Source organism: Equus przewalskii, chromosome 5 (assembly GCF_037783145.1).
Source record: "Equus przewalskii isolate Varuska chromosome 5, EquPr2, whole genome shotgun sequence".
Classification (NCBI taxonomy): domain Eukaryota; kingdom Metazoa; phylum Chordata; class Mammalia; order Perissodactyla; family Equidae; genus Equus; species Equus przewalskii.
Genome location: NC_091835.1, coordinates 31,583,156 through 31,602,816, shown reverse-complemented (window position 1 = coordinate 31,602,816; position 19,661 = coordinate 31,583,156). Strand labels below are relative to the sequence as shown.

Here is a 19,661-nt window from a genome sequence, read left to right as displayed (position 1 = left end):
GGACACACACACACAGAGACCAGGAGCACTTACAAAGCAAGGCAGAGGGCACATGTGTGGTCCGAACAGGAGACTCCAGAGGCAGCTGGGAAAGGCACCGCTCCGGCCAGCAGGAGCATAGGGAAGAAAGAAGCGCTGGGTAGGCCAGTGCATGGGGTTCTTCCTTCTCCATTTTATTTATTATTAAAACTCAAATGGAAGTTTTTAAAAGGAGAAAAACCTCACCTCCCTCATAATTCTATAGCCCCCGCACAACGCCTCCTCTCATTTTCCCTGTCCCCCACGCATCTGGGGCAGTGCAGCCTGCGTGCTGGCATGTGACCCCTGGGACGGCTCAGGGTGAGCCGCTGCCCACTGCCCTCCTCCGCGCTGGCAGGTTCAGCGTTGTCTAATCTCTGTGCAGTTTCTCTCCCTTTGAGGACACTGCTGATGGGAAAAGAGGGAGATTTAAGTGGAAAGCCAGGCACAGCCTTACCGGCTAGCATGTGGATGGCGTTTTCCAGGTTACAAACCTCCTTCCCATCCTCTCACTCATTTGATCCTCACGAGCCTGTTAAAGGTCACAGGGGCAGGAATGATTGTGTTCGTTTTATGGACGAGGAAATACTCAGAGAAGAGGAGCAACTTGTTAAACCAGCTCCCGAAGGTGGAAGCTGGCAGAGAGAGAGCCCGCACAAAGAGAGGGGCTGCAAGAGCAGTGACGTCAAGCCCTGTTTCTGCCTTGGCACTGTGTGAATGTGTTGCCTCCGTCACGCCTCAGGTGCCGTCACCCACACAGACTGGCAGGATCGTGGTGTGGTCACCATGTTCTACGTCCAGGCTGCGGTTCAGCAGATTCAGGGAATCGATTAGGCTGCTCTGAGATCCGTGGATTCCAGGGAACTGACTCACCAGAAATAGATTCATAAGGACTGATGTATTAGTGTGATTTACTGATGCATAATGAAAAATGAGGCTGGTGGACAGATGCTCGTGATTACTGATCAATAAAGAACTTACAAATACAAGAGTCCCCTTGCTTCTCCAAGGGCAGAGGGATGAGCAGCAGATGACTTCTGTAGATTCCTTTCTAGGTTGGAGAGGAAAAGAGAGGCGAGGAGGTGGGAAAAGAGTACCTGAGCTGGCAAATGAATTCAGGAAGACGTCAAGGAAGCTCTAGAATGTGGAGCAGTCGCGAGCACAGAAAGAGCAATTCAAATCTAGGCTCAAGTACTGGCTTGGCCACTTACAAACTTGGCTAAATTACTTAAACCTTCTAATCCTCGACTTACACATCTGTAAAATGGGAATGATAATAGGGCTGACCTCTCAGAGTGGTTGGGAGGATTAAATGAGATGATGAATGGAAAGGTGTCGGGCATATTGTAAGCACTTGATAAATGCTAGCTATTTATTTTATTTTAAAATTATCATTATTTTTATTTTTTGGTGAGGTAGATTGGCCCTGAGCTAACATCTGTGGCAGTCTTCCTCTGTCTTATGTGGGATGCCCCACAGCATGGCTTGATGAGCGGTGCTTAGGTTCGGGCCCGGGATCCACACCTGTGAAGCCTAGGCCACCAAAGCAGAGTGCGTGAACTTAACCACTATGCCACCGAGCCCACCCCAAATGCCAGCTATTTTAAAGCTGGATTTGTCCAGAGCAGAGAGGGAGAAATCGGTGAAGATCCAGGAGCCCCGAGAGAGGGGGAACTCAAGTATGACTGGGAAATGTTTAGAAAGAACGGACTGACGACTTCAGGAGTTGGAGTTCCAGTGGCAGAGCCCCTGGTATGGCAAGTGGGAGGGACACACTGCCCGCCTGTTGTTCAGGGTCATGGAGCCGTGCCCTGCAGAGAGAGGGACGGCAGTCCCCCGGATGGCGGGCGGTGGGCAGGGAGGCAGCTGGCAGGCGTTTCTGTTCAAGCCTGGCCCATGACCTACAGAGTGCCGGCTGGAAAGAGCCCAATATCCAGGCGAGAGACACTCTGAGGACTGAGGGGCCAATTTGGGAAAGAGATCAGAGAAGCTAAAGACCCAGATGAGCGCCAAACACTCAAGGCCAACAGGCCCAGAGAGGAGATTTTCTAGACATCAGGGCAGGAGAGGCAATGATGTCACCGAGCCGCAAGCTGTCACAGTGCAGGCCAGGATGAGATTAAGAGCAGAGGCATTTTATCAGGAGACTCTTCTTGCCAGCTGACAGTTTGACTGCCTGTTCTCCTAAGAGCCAGAGACAATTTAACTCCCACAGGGAAAGGTTTATGGCCTGGTACTGACCCCTGCCCTGCCTGTGGGGGAAGGGGTCCCCAAGCTGGAATCTCTGAGGCTTCTTCCCAAAGCCAGTGTGTCCTGCATTTTCCCTCCCTCCCAAACACTTTTGGAGATGACCCATGAAACCCACAGGCATGTGGGAAATAGCATGGCCATTCTGATACCATAAGCGTGTGAGTGGTTTCTACTGCAGCAAGAAAGATTGAAGCTAGACTTTAGGAAGGACTTCCAGTAGGAAAGCTGGAGATAAGAAAGGTGACTGTAGGGAAACAGTTGGGAATCTTGCTCCGTAGTAACTTGGTGGATGTCCAGAGCAATGTCCCACACTTCTGGTAATTCTGCCATTTCCATCTCTCGTGTCACAAGACTCCTGTTCTCTGCAAGCACACACCTGACTCCACAGGCACCTGTCGGCCATCAGAGACTCTTCCCCTGGCATGTGGTGAATTTGATCCCATGAGGAGCTGGGAAGATACCCTTCCCCGGAAATGACGTAGGACCAAAGAAACACCTGCCCTGCTGGGGCCGGGTAGGGCTGATCTGGCTAGGAACGGGAGGAGGGTGAAATGAAGGGACTTTACAGCTGCGAGAATACAAAACCCCCAGGCGCCATGTCTTGCCCTGCCTCTGGGAGGCGCTGTGTGCACACGGGTTGTGTCAGTCACCATCACAGGGCTCCCCCCAGGCCCGGGAAGGACAAGAGGTCTCTGCTCTCCAGGGAGTCCTCTTTAGCCAGAAGCTGGGGAAGCACAACAGGCCAGGTCAGGGAAGGAAGCCCACATTCCCGAGCACCACGTAGGTGCCAGAGGCTTGGTGGACGTGGTCTTATTAGCTCTCCCACAAAATCACGTGGTGAGTGTCCCTACTTTACACATGAGGAAACAGGCTCAGAGAAGTTAAGGAACTAGCCCAATGTCATGTAGCCCGTGAGTGGCTGGATGTTAACCACGGTTGGTCTCGTCTGGTTCTTAATCTCATACTCGTTAAACTCTGCTGCCTCCCAGCCCTTATTACCTCCTGATAAGCTTCTCTTAGCATCTCGAACTCAGAGCTTCAGAAATTATGCCTTAGGGAAAAATTCAATACTTTTGAGGGAGACGTCCTGAGGAAGCTTCTGGATAAGGCCTCCCTGGAGCCCACCAGCTTCTGACATGCCCAGGTGCTGACGTTCGCCGTGGGGTGGGCTAAGCGGAGAAGGCTTCCATGTGGGATGTCTGGGGACAGTCCACATGAGCTGCGCCCTGGGTGTGTGGGCCTGGGTACCAGGAGGACAGAGCCTAGAGAAGGTTCCAGAGAAGGAACCCCCTGCAGACAAAGCACACCAGTCAGCACCTTTTGGAGCAGGTGTGAGCCCAAAGCCTGCAGTCTGCAAGGAGCCAACAGGAGAGAGAATAACTTCCTCTCTCAGGGCCCCTGGGAGATGGGGGGAGAAGCATCTGTCACAGCCCATGAAGTCAGGGCAGCCTCTGCCAAGGGGGAGCCCGGAAGGCCACAGCTGCCCTCCTCCAGGGGTTTCTATTCTGAGAAATTGCTTCCAGCTTGGACAATGGAGGTCAAGGAGCCACGGGCTGGGGGCGGTGCTGGCACGGATTGAATGATGTAGCGAGGCAAGGGGAGGCTCTGGCTGTGTCCTTGGGTGTTGAGGCCAGGGGAGCCAGAGCCCAGCCACTGGCTGGGCGAGCAGGGATGGCGCCACATGGGCCCAGGGCCCATGCAGAGGGAAGGTGAGGCGGAGGGAGCTGGGCCTCTCCTTCCTTCCGGATAGCAAAGCATCTTGCTCAGGCTGGCCATTTCACGATGAGGAAATTGAGGCCCGGAGAGAAGCAACTGCTAAGGTTACACGGAACACTGAGGGCAGAGGCTAGATGGGACCCTGGCTCGCAGCCCAGTGCTCTTCCACCGCCTCCCCCAGCATCCTCCAGCCTGACGTTTGAATCAGCAGGGAGCAAGTGTGTCTCTCGCACTGGTCTCTGCTCACCTCAGCCCTCCCAGTACCTCCTGGACCCCGAAGGACCCTTGGCTTCCCTTGCTCAGTGCCTTTGTTCTGACCATCTGAGATCACTTTGTTGATTCTGATAAAGGAGAGAAAGCAGTAATTTAGTAAAGGTTGAAAAATCTTGAGATGTGAGGCGTGTTGTTAGCTTTTGTCTGGAAAATGCCTGGTTTCTTTGTCCCAGAAGAGCTTTAAGAAAGGCCGACAGAGTTTGGGATAATCTAGTGCAACTGGTCTGGCCCTCTGGGGGAATCTTCCAGCTGAGGAGTCCTTCAGCCTTCAAACACCCCTGGCAAGTTCTCTAGCAATTCCTGCGCTGGTCATTGCACAGACGGGAAACCAGCCCTCGCCTCCCACCACAGCGGCCGGCCACCACCAGCACCAGCTAGCCCTCAGGGGCTGGGCCTCCAGGCTCCCCCTCATTCCCTTCTCCATCTTTGTGCCCAGGCCTCTGGTAGGGGAGCGTGGGCCTAGGTGACCCCTCCCTGGAGTCTCCCCCTCTCCAAGCAGAGCCCACCCCCTCTCCTCGCTCTTGCACAGCTCTTCAGTTGCTCCTGTCCCCTCCAGCTCCTGGCCATGGGCAACATGGCTTCGCAGGGTCTGCCTGGGAGCCCAGGGAGGACACTCACTGCCCCAGCCAGCTCCCTGGAGGGGCTGTGTGAGCACAGATGCGGGGTCCTGCCGGGTGCCCTCTCTCCTCACTCAGTCCTCAGAGAAGGGCTGTATTTCCCTTGGTGGCCAGCATACCCGTCTACGAGGTGTTTCCTCTTCATCATTCTCTTGGAAAGGAGATAGTCACACCCCCGTTTTGCAAATGAGAAAACTGAGGTGCAGAAAAGTTAGGTGTCCTGCCCAAGATGACCAGCTAGGGAGCTGCAGAGCCAGGGGCCCCCCCGCTCCACTCAAGCTCTTTCACCTGTGAACGGGATTCCATCCGTGTTGAGGATAATGGTGGCCAGTGTCTGAGAGCTCCGTGGTGTGTGGTCCCCAAGTATTTCCTCTGCATCCCTAGAGCTGCCTGCGGCCCTTGGCACTGGCCTCAGCATGTGGCAGATAACCCATGGTCATCTCTCCAGAGTGGCGTTTTTAGCTTGGGTCCATGGTGTCTCCTCTGAACATGGAGGTAAAATTCGGCATGTATGAAATAATGTGCATTTTTCTGGGAAGAGAGCCCAGAGTCCTTGTCAAAGGTGTGTGGAGCCCAGAGAGACTGCAGGTCTGGGGGCAGGGAAATGAGGGTAAACCTGGCTGTCAAGAAACAGGAAGGAAAAGAAGCGCTAGTCTTCATCGCTGATTGGGTTCCCCGGAAGCACTGAGTGCACGGTGCTGAATTTACTAGGGGTGCACCGGGATCAACTCCCTTGGAAGGGAGGACAGAAATGCAGCATGGGGCGAAGGGAGAAGTGGAATGTGACAGAGGTCCGACAGAAGCCTTGGCCAATCCCACAGCAAGCTCTGAAGTAAGAATCACCTATCAGACTTGCCTGGCACTCGGTCAAATGGGTGAGCCTGTATATCCCCGCCTCAATCAGTCACCGGATGCAGGCAGCCCTGGGAAACCTGTAACTTTGGGCCAAGTAGCTTTCTGCAGCTGAGACGATCTCTGAAGGGGCTGCTGTGGCTGACAGCTGAAGGCAGCCTCCAACAGCACTCCCGGAGCCGGGCAAGAGGTCGCTCTTTGAAGGAGGGTCTGGGTAGTGCATCACCAAGGCCACTCCAGTATCTCTACCCTTCTGAAAGTAGTAGAGATTAAACGACACCCATCCATCCATCTATTCATTTAACACTTATTAAACATGCCTTATGGGCCAGCCCACTGTGATAAGCACCTGTGATAAAAAGGTGTTCATGGCATAGTCTAGTGGAGGAGAGAGACACATCAGTGAGTAATTAGAGCACAAGATGGTCATTGTTGAGATAGAAGCAAGTGCCAAGAATTATTAGCGCACCTTGGAGGGTGGGACTTACTCTTCTTGGGGGCATTGAGTGAGTCCTGAGAGAGTTGACAAGGCAGAGAAAGGAATGAGTGGAAGGGAAGGAGCACGGAGAGGAGGGCATTTTAAGGTAGAAGGAAGTCATGTGAGAGGCATGGGGACTGAGAGGGCTTGGCAGATTTGGGAAGAGTTCACTGTGGACAGGTCACTTGGTGGAGATGAGGCTAGAAAGGGAGATTGGGGAAAGATCACAAATGCTCTTGAGTACCACACTGGCAGGCTTTATCCCAGCAGTACCAGGAAGTCACTGATGGTTCTGAGCAGAGAATTGACATTAAAGCATCTACATTTTAGGAAGTCAACTCTGGTAGCAGAGATGATAGACAGGCTGGAGTGGTCATGGAACCCCAGGGGAGTCATATACGCACCAGGACCAGGCATGCTCAGCAGGCCCCTCGCATCCTTCTAAGCACAGCCAGCTTCCCACATGAGTGATCCTCCTTTAATGTGATATTCAGTTCCAACACACAGGTCATTCTGGTCCTGGGCACATGTAGTATTCCTCCAAGCAACTGCTTGTTCCCCCGATTTCTCAAAGACTTTCATTTCCCATACTCAGATTCTGTGTTCTCATGCGTGGCATAACCTCTGTGGATGGCCTGGGCCCCTGTATGTGTATCAGCCTAATATCATGTGGGCACAACCAAAGCTTTCTAAGAGCCCTTTCATTTTGGTGCCACCCACATTCTACTGTTTACCTTCTCAAAGGGGTGCCCAACCCAGGGAAGACTCTTGTGACTAGCATCTCCCTTATGTCAGCAGTTACCCTAAGTTTCCCCAGGCTAGTGGGCTGACATTTGAGGAATCTGCTTCTGCAGCCAGATATGGAACCCGAGATGGCTAAGGTCACCAAGATGCCCCTCCAGGATCTTGAACGAGTGGCTTACAAGAAGCTATGCAGGTCATAGAGTGAATCCCATCCACATGATTCCTGTCCAAGTGCCAGGCTGCCTGCAATCTGACCCACTAAGGATGGCAGCTTCATGATGTGAGGACAGGCCAGCAAACGCTGGAAGCTTAAGGGACATAGCCTGTGTCTTAGGAGGATTGATGTTCCAGGTGCCGGAACAATGGACTTCCGGTTCCATAAGAGACTGTGGATTGAAGTAGATGGTCTCTAAGTTGAAGTAGAGGGTCCTTCCAGCTATGACGGCCTAGGATGACTATTTAACCTCTTTCCTTGGACCTTTTTTATAGATGGGGTGCAGAGAGGGAAGCAGAGGCTGGGAACATCCTGTCGATGCTTAGCCACCAAATAGAGGTTCTGAGCACTAGGGCCTCCACTGCTCCCTGAAAAATACCCAAAACACAAATCCACACAATAGTCACTGGACAAATGCCCACCTGGGGCATGCCCACACTGTGGTAGGTACAGCGAAGGGGCCTACCTGTAGGTGATGGATACACACAGATTCCTTCAAGGCCATGGATCCCATGACGTGGTGACTCCCAAACCAAAGCCCTTCACTGTGTTATTGCTCCAGTGGATGGTGAACATGGGTGGGAGGAAGCCCCAAGGAAGCCAACTCATCTTCACTTCCCTCCCTAAAGACCCTGGGGGTTAGTCTAGAGGTCTGGAAAAGACTATGAGGTATGATGAAAAAAACCCTAATGTTTCAGTTTTGCGAAGGTTGAGGAAGGCTAAACGTTGAGAACCCCTTCCATGTAGGAATTCTCCATACTATTTTTCTTGGGATTTCTTTGGGACTCCATGCTGCAGGTTTCCAGCTCAGAATACAACCCCCACTGCCATCACCATTTATCAAGGACTCCTGTGTGGGGCGCTGTACTAGGTTCTCCGCAAGCTGGACGTATTCCTCACAGCAACCCTGCAAAGGAGTTATTAGGGTGCCCATTTTGCAGATAAGGAAATAGAGCCACAAGGAGGTTAGGTAACTTGCTCAAAGTCATACAGCAGGTAGCAGAACCGGGATTCTAAGCCAGGTCTTCCTGACACCAGAGCCTGTGTTCTTTGCCCTCCACTATATAACCTTAAACTTTGCCACATTGATGACAGCAGTCCTGGGTCTCATAGCTGCCTTCTACCACATGAGTCTATGAAGAGGTCTAAGGAAGGAGGCAAGGACAGGGTCGCTTTCTCAAAGCTTCCTCAGATACCTGGGAGGGCCACAGTCTCTCAGGCCCCCATGCACTACATGGGGAAAGGCAGAGTGGGTTCCACCAGCCAGAGAACCTGGCACTTTGGAGCTGGTGGGCCTTGGTGGACTGGCCTTGGCACTTGAATCCAAGCTCCCAGAATGTCCAAGCTAGAAGGGTCCTTAGAGATGAGTAAGGTCCCCTCAGTGACAGGTGAGGAAACTGACCCAGGAGGAGGACACGAATTACCCAAAGCCACAGAGCTAGTTAGAAGCATTGTGTATGTGTGTGTGAGCATGCTGGAGATGTCAATGGAGGGCCGCCTCACTCCCAGGCCCTGCGAAGGAGTTCAGGTGAAAAAGCCTTGGAGCCTTTTTCTGTATCCAGAGGGGTGGCCCACAAAGAAGGCTATTTTTTAAATTTGTTTTATTTTAACACAAGTAGTTTATTTGAGACAAGGTGACCCCAAGAAGTGTTGATTTAGTGGAGTGGGGGTTGAGACACAGAAGAGAAGGAAATCCAGGTTCATTGATGACAAAGTCACTGCTTTGGCCCACTGGGGCTCAGTCACTGGGCAATTTGGGGGGATGCTGTGGAATGTGCCACAGAGTTGCTCTGCCCAAGGGACGAGGAAGCTGGGGTATTTATCCACCACCCTCCATTGTCATTGTTGAGCTCTGCTATGGAGGGGCATCAGCTCTGCAGAACCTCTTGCCAAGCACACTCCAGCAATCAAAGAATGCAAGGGCTATTTGTAAAGGTGCTCATAGCCCTGAGAAGCCACCAATTCTCTAAAGAGTCTGGAACTCTTTGTGGGGGAAGAGGCCTTGAGCGCCAGTACGGAGGACAGTCCAGAGAAGAGATGGGTGAGACCGAATGCTGCCCCCCAGGCCCTGGAGGTAGGTTGTGCCAGGAGAGGGGGAGGACTATTTCTATGTGCCCTGCAGGAAGAATGGGCATGTCCGATAGCAAGAGGAGCTGAAGTTAGATCTTAAAAAGAATTTCTTGGTGATACTCGTGAAGAAAACAGCAGCTATCTGGAGCTTATCCAACTCTGCTGCTTGATTGGCAGCCACAGAAAAAATGATGGAGCAAAGAAATAAGGAGTAGCAAGGAAGGTTTCCTTAGGGAGTTTGAGGCTCCTTGTTGCTAGGGCCGGTCAATGAGCTGGACTTTATCTGGGGGCAAGAGGGCGCAGGGCAGTGCTGGGAGGACAGATGGAGGGTGAGTGAAGAGAGGATTCTTCATCTCATCCTTGGTTAGTCTAGCACCAGGAGGCTCCAAAGTTGGGAAGAAGCAACAGGAAGAGGTCTCTTCTCTGGCATGATTCAAGGCATCTTACATGGAGGCAAAGCCTTGGAAGAAATAAGTCCTAAGTTTGCCTAGCTCTCTGACCAGGGCCACCCCACCTCCCTGGGCTCCTGCTCCTCAGCTGTAAGAAAGGGAGATTGGAAGCCTGGACGAGATGACCTTAGGGTCCCTTCCAGTCCTGACCTTCTACCCCTGTCTGCCATAGAGGGCGTCCCTGTGGCCTTGCATTCTCTCCAATTCACTGATCAGCAAGTGCTCACTGAGCACTTATCATTTGCCCAGCATTAAGCGGAGGAAGAGAATAAAATGGAATATGGGCCCTGGCCTCCAGGAGGGGAGAGATGGGGAAGTAAGAGTTGGCATTTATTGAGCACTTGCTCTGTGCCAGGCACTGTGCTAAGCACCTTACATATTCTGCCATCTTTACCCCTCACCACAACCTCATACGGTAGGTACTAGTACCCTCCATTATACAGATGAGGAAAGCAGGGCTCAGAGGAAAAGCAACTTAACCAAAGCCACATGTGGTAGAGCCTGGATTGCAGTCTGTGCTGTGAAACAGACAGAGACTCCCTAAGCATGGCTGCTAGTGTTCTGGCAGAGAGAGCAGTAAAAGCAGGAGTCACCTGGGAAGGCTTCACGGAGAAGGTGACTCAGCTCTTGGCCTTGAAGGAGGGCAGAACTTGAGGCTGGCGGAGGAGGGGAGCAGCCCGAGTGCACTGACACCCCTGGGCATGCTGGGCTGTGCCGGCTCCAGCTGACAGATATCTTCTTAGAGTAGGAGGGGGGCAGCAGCTATGGCTCAGCCTGCTGGTGGCTCCAGGGGAAAGAGGTGGGGTCAGGGAAGAAGAGCTGCTTCCCTAAACCCAGCAGGACAAGAGCCCTCCTCGTCACAGACCCAGTCCAAGAAAGCTGGAGTCCCCCTGCCCTAGAGGGGCTGTATGCCCAAGCCAGGCTTATAAGCATTACTCCTTCCCAGACTCATTTGGGTGGTCTAAAGATGAAGCTGCTGCAATATGGATCAGCTTCTTTCCAGTTACCTAAGCCAGTGGCCAGGGAGCCAGACCACTGATAACTATAGTAGTTAACCCTTATACATAGCAGGGACCACGAGCCAGCCACTGTTTTAAGAACTTTAACTAACTTAAGCCTTCCAATATCCCCATGAGGGAGTATTATTACTAAACCCCTTTTACAGATGGGGAAACAGAGGTACGGTGAGGTTAAGTAACCTGTTCAGGGTCCCACAGCTAACAAGAGGTGGAGCCCAGATTTGAACCCAGGCAGCCTATTCTTACTCCCTCTGCCCTGTGGCTTCCAAGCAGTTTGTGAGCTCTGCTCCTAGCTCCTTCTGCCCTCTGCCCAGGACACCCTCCCCACATTCAGGTTCTCCTCCTTGCCTGGGGCTCTTCCCTGCCAAGACAGCTCCTCCCAAGAGGGAGCTGCAGGAGGCACCCCCACCGGTTCCCACCCCTAGAAAGGCCCATTGTGCCCGGTTTGCCCCCTCCCACGCCCACACGCACTCCGTCCCCTCCCCCAACCGAGCACCGTTGCCTTTCGTTCACAGTGATGGCTCCTGCGCCCAGGCCGGTGGGGGCATGGAGGACTCCGTGGTGGCAGCGGCGGCGGTGGCAGCCGGCAGACCCAGTGCCCATGTCCCGAAGGCTCAAGCCCAGGAGCTGCAGGAGGAGGAGGAGCGGCCGGGGGCGGGGGGTGCCTCCCCGCGGGCTGGCCCCCACCGCATGGCCTCCCCCGGCCGGCAGCAGCCTGCCCTGGCGACGGCGCTCTGCTCCCACGCCCCTGCCGCCTCCGATTACGAGCTCTCCCTTGACCTAAAGAGTAAACAGGTACCCAGGGCCTCCAAGGGGGGCGGGAAGGGTGGTGAAGGGGCCCTGCCTTCGGGAGCTGTCCAGGGTACCATGGATCTCCCCAGTTGGGCCCATCTCTGCTGCAAGCACACCTCTTTTGCCACTAGTTCTCCCAAATTGAGCTAAGTAATCTGCGCTTCCATGTAGCCCAGTTCCTCAGGCAACCAGCCTTTACATGGCAGGGGTCACACCCTTGCAATGCCAGGCCCTTAGGCAGTGTGTCCAGGGCTCTGCTCCTCTCACCATGTGCAGGAAGCCTAAACTGCCCCACAAACCTCTAGGGAAGTGGCCCATTGTTCTTGGGGAAGTCCCTACCTCCATGTACTGTTTAAAAGAGATAGCCCAGCTTACATGCCCACCCAAGGGGCAAGCCCCATGAGTAGGCACACACAGGCTCAAATGGGGTGCAGAGACAGTGGTCTCCTCCAGACAGACTGAGGATTCCCAAGATTAACCCAGATTAGGGGAGTCCAAAGCTCTTCTATTGGAGAACAAATCCCATTGAGGGGTTCTAGGCTTCCATCTTCCACGGTTTGTCTTGGTTGACAACTAAGAGACCCGAAGAAAGATCTGTAAGTGTGTGTGTTTGCACCCGTGCGTGTGCACATGCTTAGAGAAAGACATCATGACTTGATATTGTTAATAAAGAGCATTGAACTTGGAGCCGTAGACATGGGGTCCAATCCTTGTTCTTACTCTAGTTAACTCTGACTTTGGGAATTCCAGTTAAGCACTCTGGACATTGGTTTCCTCATCAGCAAAATTGTGAATTAGTCGTTGAATCATCTCCAAGGTCCCTTCTAGCTCTAAAATGTGTAGGTTCTAAGAAAACATTCTTTAACTCAACAAAGTGAGTCTTTGGAAGGGAAGCTAGTAGAACGGTCACTAAGACTGAGTCAAGCCAAACCAACCTCATTTCTTTCTTTCGGCATCAATGCCAAGCTGCTATCCTGGCCAGCTGTAGGTGGAGTATCTGGCTTTCAGTAAAGTATTTGACAAAATCTCCCATGATATCCATGTGGACAAGGTGAGAAGTGGATTAGATAACAATAGAGTCAAATAAGTTGTTCTCAAACAGAAGTCTCAAAAAAATGTTAATTTTTCTATCAATGCCCATTCCTGGGACAGTGAGTGGGGCGCTGTCCTTGGTCCTGCCCTGTTCAACCATTTTGACAAAGCACTACTTTCTGATGACACAAAGCTAAAAGGGGATAGCTAATACCTTGACGATAAAATCCAAAACTTTAAAAAAAATCTTATGAGGGCAGAAAGATGGTTCAAATGAAATAAGGAAAAAGTCTAAAGTTCTGTTCTTAGCTTTGAAAAGCCCACAGCATTATTATAAGATGGGCAGGCTTGGTCCTGGGAGAAAGGCCTTAGGGCTTTAGTTGACTGTAAGCTCAAGATAATCAACATCGCGAAGCAGCTGCCAAAGAAGTGAGTGCAGCAGCCGTCTCAGCTGGGTAGATAAAGCCCCCAGTATAAGGGAGCAGCCGGCAGGAGCCAACGCTTCTTATTGGTCAGGGCCTCTCTGGAGCCCATGCTTGGTTCTGGGGGCTTTATTAAAGAGGTTCTGAGGCTCTCCTAAGAAGGAAAACAGGATTGGCTGAGTCATGTGGAGAACTGTAGACATGAAAACAAGTTTTAAATATGAGGAGCAAGCATGTGAAAAAGGGATTAGATGTATTTTCTATCATTCCAGGCAAAAATAGTGGTACTAATGTGTGAAAACTATGGAGAGAAAGCTTTTAGCTCAATTAACAATTAGAGTTGTTAAAAATATAAAATGTCCTGCTTGTGAGGTAATGAGTTCTGCGTTCTGGGAATACCTATGCAGGGGCTGGAAGACAGTCCATCTGGAACACTACAGTGTGATGTGGGTGGTCAGTTGGCCCAGATGAGAGAGACTCTCAATTCCACATGCCTCTGCTCCTTGAGGACAGAGACCGTCTCTTATTCCTCTCTGTACCCTTCCAGCATCTAGCAGAGTGTCTCAGACATAGTAAGAGCTCATTGAGTGAATATTTTTTTAATAACTATGATGTGCAAAGCAACAAGGGAATGGGGTACCAAAAAGAAAAAAACGTGGTCCTTGCCTGCCCCCCAAATAGATTATCGTTCAGTTTAAGGAGTACCCAACTAACAATGCCAAAGGAAACTCATGCTTCAGCAGGAGGTTAGTTTAATTCTGCCTGACTAGGTAGGATATGGAGAGTTGTACAGGACTCTGATTGGTACTATGGACCTTTTTTATAGTGGACATAATTCTAATAGATGAGTTTGCAAATTGGGCCAGCAGGAGTGGGGCAGGAAAGGTGAGGTTGGTAGAGAGTGTGACAGGAGCCCTGGTGCTGAGAAAACTCAGCCTTGAGGAACAGCTCACCTCCCCTGGCTCATGTATTTCTCTAGGCTGAGCATAGGCTAGGGGTGGAAGGAAAAGGGCACAAAGGGATTGAAGGGGCTGGAGCAAAGTGATTAAAAACAGGGCACTCATTTACAAGAGATGAAGCTCTGCTATTTTCTCTTCTGCAAATGAACTATGTGACCTTGGGCAAGTTGCTTAACTTCCCTGAGCCTCAGTTGCCTCATATCTTTGGGGCTTTGTACATGCTGTTCCCTTTGTCTCTACTGCTAACGTTCGTACTCCCCCCACATCTTGCACTTGGCCTCCATTACTCTGCCTCCTGCTTTAGGACTCTCTTTTGGGGCCCCCTCCTCCTCCCTGACAGCTCTCCCTGCCCTCTCAAGGCTGCTTTGGATGCTGCGAAGGAGCACCCAGGTGTTCCCTATCATAGCCCTTCAGTGCTATATCCTCCTCTCCCGTTGGCTTGAGTCCTCCTTGAAGGCAGGTGCATGACTTTTCATCATTATATCCCCGGTTCCTGGAGTGAAGAAACTGCTTCACAGATGAAAAGGGGAAAATAGTAACTCGGAGACCGAAGGGGATGGGGATGGGCTTGAAGCCTGGGGCCAGGACCTGACTCTACCTTCGGTTTCTTTGAGAGCTAGAATTTGGTATTCTTTTTTTCCTTTTTTTTTTAAGATTGGCCCTGAGCTAACATCAGTTGCCAATCTTCTTTTTTCTTCTTCTTCTCCCCAAACCCACCAGTACATAGTTGTATATATTCCAGTGGTAGGTCCTTCTAGTTCTGCTATGCGCCTCATTGTGGCTCGATGAGTGGTGCTAGGTCCTCACCCAGTATCAGGAACAGTGAAGCCCGGGGCCACCAAAGCGGAGTGTGGGAACTTAACCGCTTGGCCTTGGGGCCGGCCCCTAGAATTTGGTATTCTGATCCTGTGATCCCTGCCAGTCACACAAATCCTGTAGTCCTTGGACCAGAAGGAATCTTGGACAACCATTATCTCCCCAATCCACCAACCTGCCAGGCCCGTTCCATCAGCCAGTCCAGAATCCCAGGCATTTTCTGTGGCTCCTCTCTCTCCCCCGCATCTGCTCCATCCCCAAACCCCACTGATGCTACCTTTTAACAATTTCCCAAATCCCACCTCTCCTGCCAACCCCACTGCCCCCACCTTAGTCCAGGCCACCATCATCTCTGGCCAGTGCCCTTCAGGAACCTCCTGCAGGTTCCCCTGCTTTCAGCTGGGCCTCTTCCAACTGGATCTCCGCTCTGCTGCTGAATCCCCTTATAAAGAGCACATCTGATCATGGTGTTGCCCTGTGTGAGAGCCTTCCAGGGCTCCCCATCGTGTGCAGGATGGACTTCTCCAGGCTCTTCTAACAGCCCACGTCCTGCCTTGCTCCCCCTCAGGGTTCCAGCCATTCCTATTTGCCTTTCCCCAAATCTCCATGCCATCCATTGCCTCTGGGCCTTCACATATTTTATTTCCTCTTTTGGGAATTCTCCCACAAGTCCCCCAATCATGCTTTGCCTGGGTGATCTCTCCTCACACTCAGGTATCCCCGAACCTGGCTGTGTGCTTTCACTGAGTGCCCTATGGCTGACTCTGTGCCATTCTGGTGGTGGTCCCACTCACACGGGCAGGACCATGTTGTTCCCAGGGCTGCCACAGAGTCGAGCAGGTTGTGCAGCCTCCAGGGGTGCCATTCACTTCAAAGTCTGTGTGAGGAGCAAAGTACTCCATGGTACTGTGCACTGGGTGCTGCTCTGCTCCTGCCCACCATTGTTTTCTTGCACCCAGCACAGTCTCTGGTGCCTAGGAATGCTCGATATCGGAGGAACACATGAACGAAAGAACAAACAAATGAACGAATGAATGAGTCAGGCCCGCCCAGGCTTCCCTGTTCTCCCCGGCCCCATGCACCTGCTGGCTCCTTCCTCAGCCCCTGCCCATAGTCGCACAGAGAGCAGGTCCTCCTGACAGCTTCTCTCATCCTCAGCTCCCTCTGCCCTCAACTCTCTCACTTCACCTCACAGTGATCCTTGAGGCTACAGCCTTGGGGAACAGGGAGGGAACATGCAGATCCCCTTGGGGGGCCCTTTAGGGAAGCGTCTGTGGCAAGGATATAGAGGGCACGGGAGTGATTTCCTAGTCATTTCCAGGAGTGATTTATGCAGGTTCTCCAGGCAGTTTGTATCCTGTTCTCTGTCACGGTGGGGGAGCAGCCCATTGGAGCCCAGCTGGGATGTCCAAATTGCAAAGCTCTCTGTGCTGTCCACGCCGGGGAACATGGAGCTGCAGTCAGTAGCATCCAGGTCCTGCTCCCCAAGTCAGGGTCCTGGGTGGAAACCATGTTCCCTTCTGGAGAGCAGCCCCTTCCCCACGTTTCTCCCATACCCAAAGCCTCAGAGTCCAGCCTCACCGTGGGGTGCCTCTCAAGGGGAGAAGTGGCGGCTATGTTTTCAACCCTCTGGGCTTCGGTTTCCTCATTTGTGAAATGAGAGGTTGTACAGGAGTGTATCCAAGGCTTCTTCCCACTCCGAGAGTGAGATTTGTACCACAGACAGGGAGGGCAGCAGAGGGCCAGCCGACAGACGATGGTGGCAATGGTGGCGAAGGCAAGTCACAGCAGGGGCTGACCGTCTGCTCAGCTGCTTTCAGCTCAGGGGGCAGTATTGCACAGCTGCTCTGTCCTGGCCCTGTGCAAGGCCGGGGGACACCACGATGCAGGACACAGCCCCGGTCCTCAGGGAGCTCACATTCCAGCAGTGGGCGCTGACAGCTACCCAGCACTAGTGAGCACCAGCAGCATTAACTGAGTGTTGGGCACAATGCTAAGCACTGTGCACGCATCGTCTCCCCAGATCTGCGTGATTCTCTGTGAGAGAGGTACTGTTGCTATCCCCATTTTAGGAATGAGAAAACAGACTTAATGATATTAAGAACTTACCCAAGGACACATTCCTAGGTATGCATCCCCGGTGCAGCCAAGACTTGGACCCAAAGCCCATGATTTTAACCCAGCACCTTCTCCATGGAAGCAGTGCACAGGGCACTATGGGGGCCCTGGAGAGGGCAAGCAGCCCAACCTGGGGTTCGAAGCAGGCTTCCTGGAGCAGCTCGACCTGAGGCAGTCTCTGTGACAGAGGAGGAGCCGAGCTGTAGTATCCTGTCGGCTACCTGGCTGTACTCAGGAGAGGTTCCCAAGGCCTCAGTGCCCTGCTATCTTGAGCGCTTTCTGTATTTTGGACAGTGGGCATGGAGGTGGGCGCACAGAGAAGACACAGGCGTCACAGCCCTGCCCAGTGCAGGCTGACCTCTCCTGTGGGCCCCCCAGCATCTCCAAAGCTCCTCACCCTTCCCCAGACTCTGCTCCTCAGCCTCACGTGAGGTTTCCCTTGCCCAGTTCTGCAGGCTGACACCATGTAATGCTTTAATGTGCTCAGTTGAGAAATCTTGGATCAGAGGAAATCCTTGCTTACATTTGAAAGCCCCCCCGGGCCAACTCCCCCAGGTTCCTCAGCACTGTGGCCCCACAGCCAGCCGCTCTTCCCCCCCCTCCCCCGACTTGGCGGCTGTCTCTCAGCAGCCCTCATCAGGTTCAGCCGCTGCAGCAACCTGAAAAGAGGGAGCATGTTCTAATTAACACTGAGAGGCTCATTAGAGAGACAGAGTCCGCTCAGCCCCCTCCACTGCTTCTTCTGGCAGAAGCTGAGAGATTGCTCTCTTGGGAGGAGGCGAGGCCGCAATTACCCATGATTCATGGGGTTTAGAGAGAAGTGAGCAGAGCTGCTCCTTGGCCACTGGGCCCAGAGACCCCTCACTCCCAGGGGCCATCGTCCCCTCCCACATCCATCTCTCTCAGCTCTCTGACCTCGTCCTGGTTAAGAACAGGGTTAGGGTGGATGGGAGGGCCTGGCTGGGGTGGATGGAGCTGACCTGGGGCCCTCTGAGAGTGGGGGAAGGGGAATGCACGGCAGAGGGAGAGAGGCAGCATTTGACTTCAAGCCCAGGTCTGGGGAGAGTCTGGATTTTTATTTCCCCTGGGGCATAAGAGAGTTCCATTTAGTTCATGTCGGCAAACATTTATTAAGCCCCAGCCATGGATCTGGCTCAGCGCTGGGCACCAGGGATGCAGAGACAGATAATACTACCCTGCCTGTGAGGGACAGTCTGTGGGTGCTGATAGAGCATTGAGGGTGGGCTGCAAAGGATGCAGTTGGGGATATTGCAGGCTCTGGGTGCTGCAGGCACAAGGCTGGAATAAATGGGAGATGATTGTGTTAAATGAATTGGAAAAATGCTGAAGATCCAACTGAATTCCAGTACCTTCGTGAGCAGGTGCTCGGTGCCAGGCTCTGTGCTGGGTGCTCTGCATGAACCAGATGATGACTGAGACATATCTTGTGCCCTGTTGGAGTCTGGGAGAGCAGCAGGGGAGGGAAGGATGGGTTAGATAAATATCATAGAGATTTGTGGAGAAAACTGAATGTCAAAGAGAAGTATGAAACAACATTCTCTCTGGGGGCCCAAGGTGGGGAGACCCGTCTGGTTGGCGGATTGGAAAGGCTTCTGTGGTGTTACATGGACTCTGTGCTGCAGTAGAGGCTGGGAGGTGGGCCGGGCCAGATTGCTCAGCATCAGAATGCCAGGAGGAAGCATTTATACTTCTTTTGGGCAATGGCCTCCAGCAACAAACGGCCTGTAAACACATCTGCTCTTGGGAAGCACTGACCAGATCAGGGTACTATAGTAAAGGTGGATGGCAGGGGTGAGAAGGAAGCAGAGAGGCGGTGAGGAGCCTGCCGGAGTGGTCCAAGTGGGGAGCAAAAGAGAGCCCCGCGTGCTGACAGTCTGGTGGAACGGTCATGGTGATAGCAAAAGGTATGCAGGGAGTGGAGGTGGGGGGGGGGGTGGCTATAGGACTTTGAGGCTGACAAATGCAGAGGATGGGGCAAAGGAGGACCCAAGGACAAATGCAGGGTTCCCAGGCTGGATGGCATCACAGCCAAGGTCCTGTTAGGCAAATAAGGAAGTCATTAAACGCTGGTTTGAGTGAGGTGGGGAAAGAAAACGGCTTTGTATAGACAGACAGAGGGACCCACAGGCTGTGGGAAATGCAGGTCCAGAATCAAGGCCAGGAATGGAGATTTGACAGTCATTCACGGAGTCATCATGTCCTCAAATAGCTACCACTTACTGGACACGTACTATGTGCCAGGTGCTATATGAAATAGTTTAATCCTCGCAACAAGCTACAGCATCAGCAGGATTAGCCTCATTTGACAGATAAGAAAACTGAGAGTCAGAGATGTTTAGAAACTTGTCCAAGATCAACCAGCGGGAAGGAGGTAGATTTAGGACTGGGTATTTCCCCTATGGATTGCTCATCAACCCATTAGAGTGAATTATGACAGTGACAAGGTTCTCAGACAAGAAGGAAGAAGCTATTAGCCTGTGGAACATCTTTAGAGTTGCCACAAAGGCTCTGCCTGACATAGGTACCCTCTCAATTAGTTGTTAATTATCAGCTACCAGGGGCTGCTCTAATGACTTCCAACATGGAAGTCGTGGATGATGTCCAGAAGTGCTTGGGAAAATAACATGAATGTGTCTGGGGAATGGAAGTTGTCACGTGTATGACTTGTAACTAGCATACTTGGGGATTTTCTGGTGAGAATATAGGATTAAAGAGCTGCGTGGAGACAGGAAAACCAAGATAGACTGGGCCATGAGAGCTGAGAACAGAGTTTCAAGGTGATAAAGATGTCAAGAGCTGTA

At 52.3% G+C, this 19,661-nt stretch overlaps 1 protein-coding gene across 7 annotated transcripts in view; it reads left to right on the top strand.

Moving 5' to 3' along the window:
- The window catches only part of IQSEC3 (IQ motif and Sec7 domain ArfGEF 3), a 110,063-nt gene that overhangs the window by 41,840 nt on the left and 48,562 nt on the right, over positions 1 to 19,661 (top strand). For 5 of the 7 annotated variants that reach the window (XR_011540241.1, XR_011540240.1, XR_011540239.1 and 2 more), the window contains exon 3: positions 11,216 to 11,495. The exons of the other annotated variants lie outside the window; for them this stretch is intronic. Coding sequence is in view for 2 of the 5 variants with exons in the window: in XM_070620451.1 (XP_070476552.1) it covers positions 11,216 to 11,495 (280 nt within the window). In the remaining 3 variants the exon portion in view is untranslated. The remainder of the gene's footprint in view (positions 1 to 11,215; positions 11,496 to 19,661) is intronic. 7 annotated transcript variants of the gene reach the window in all.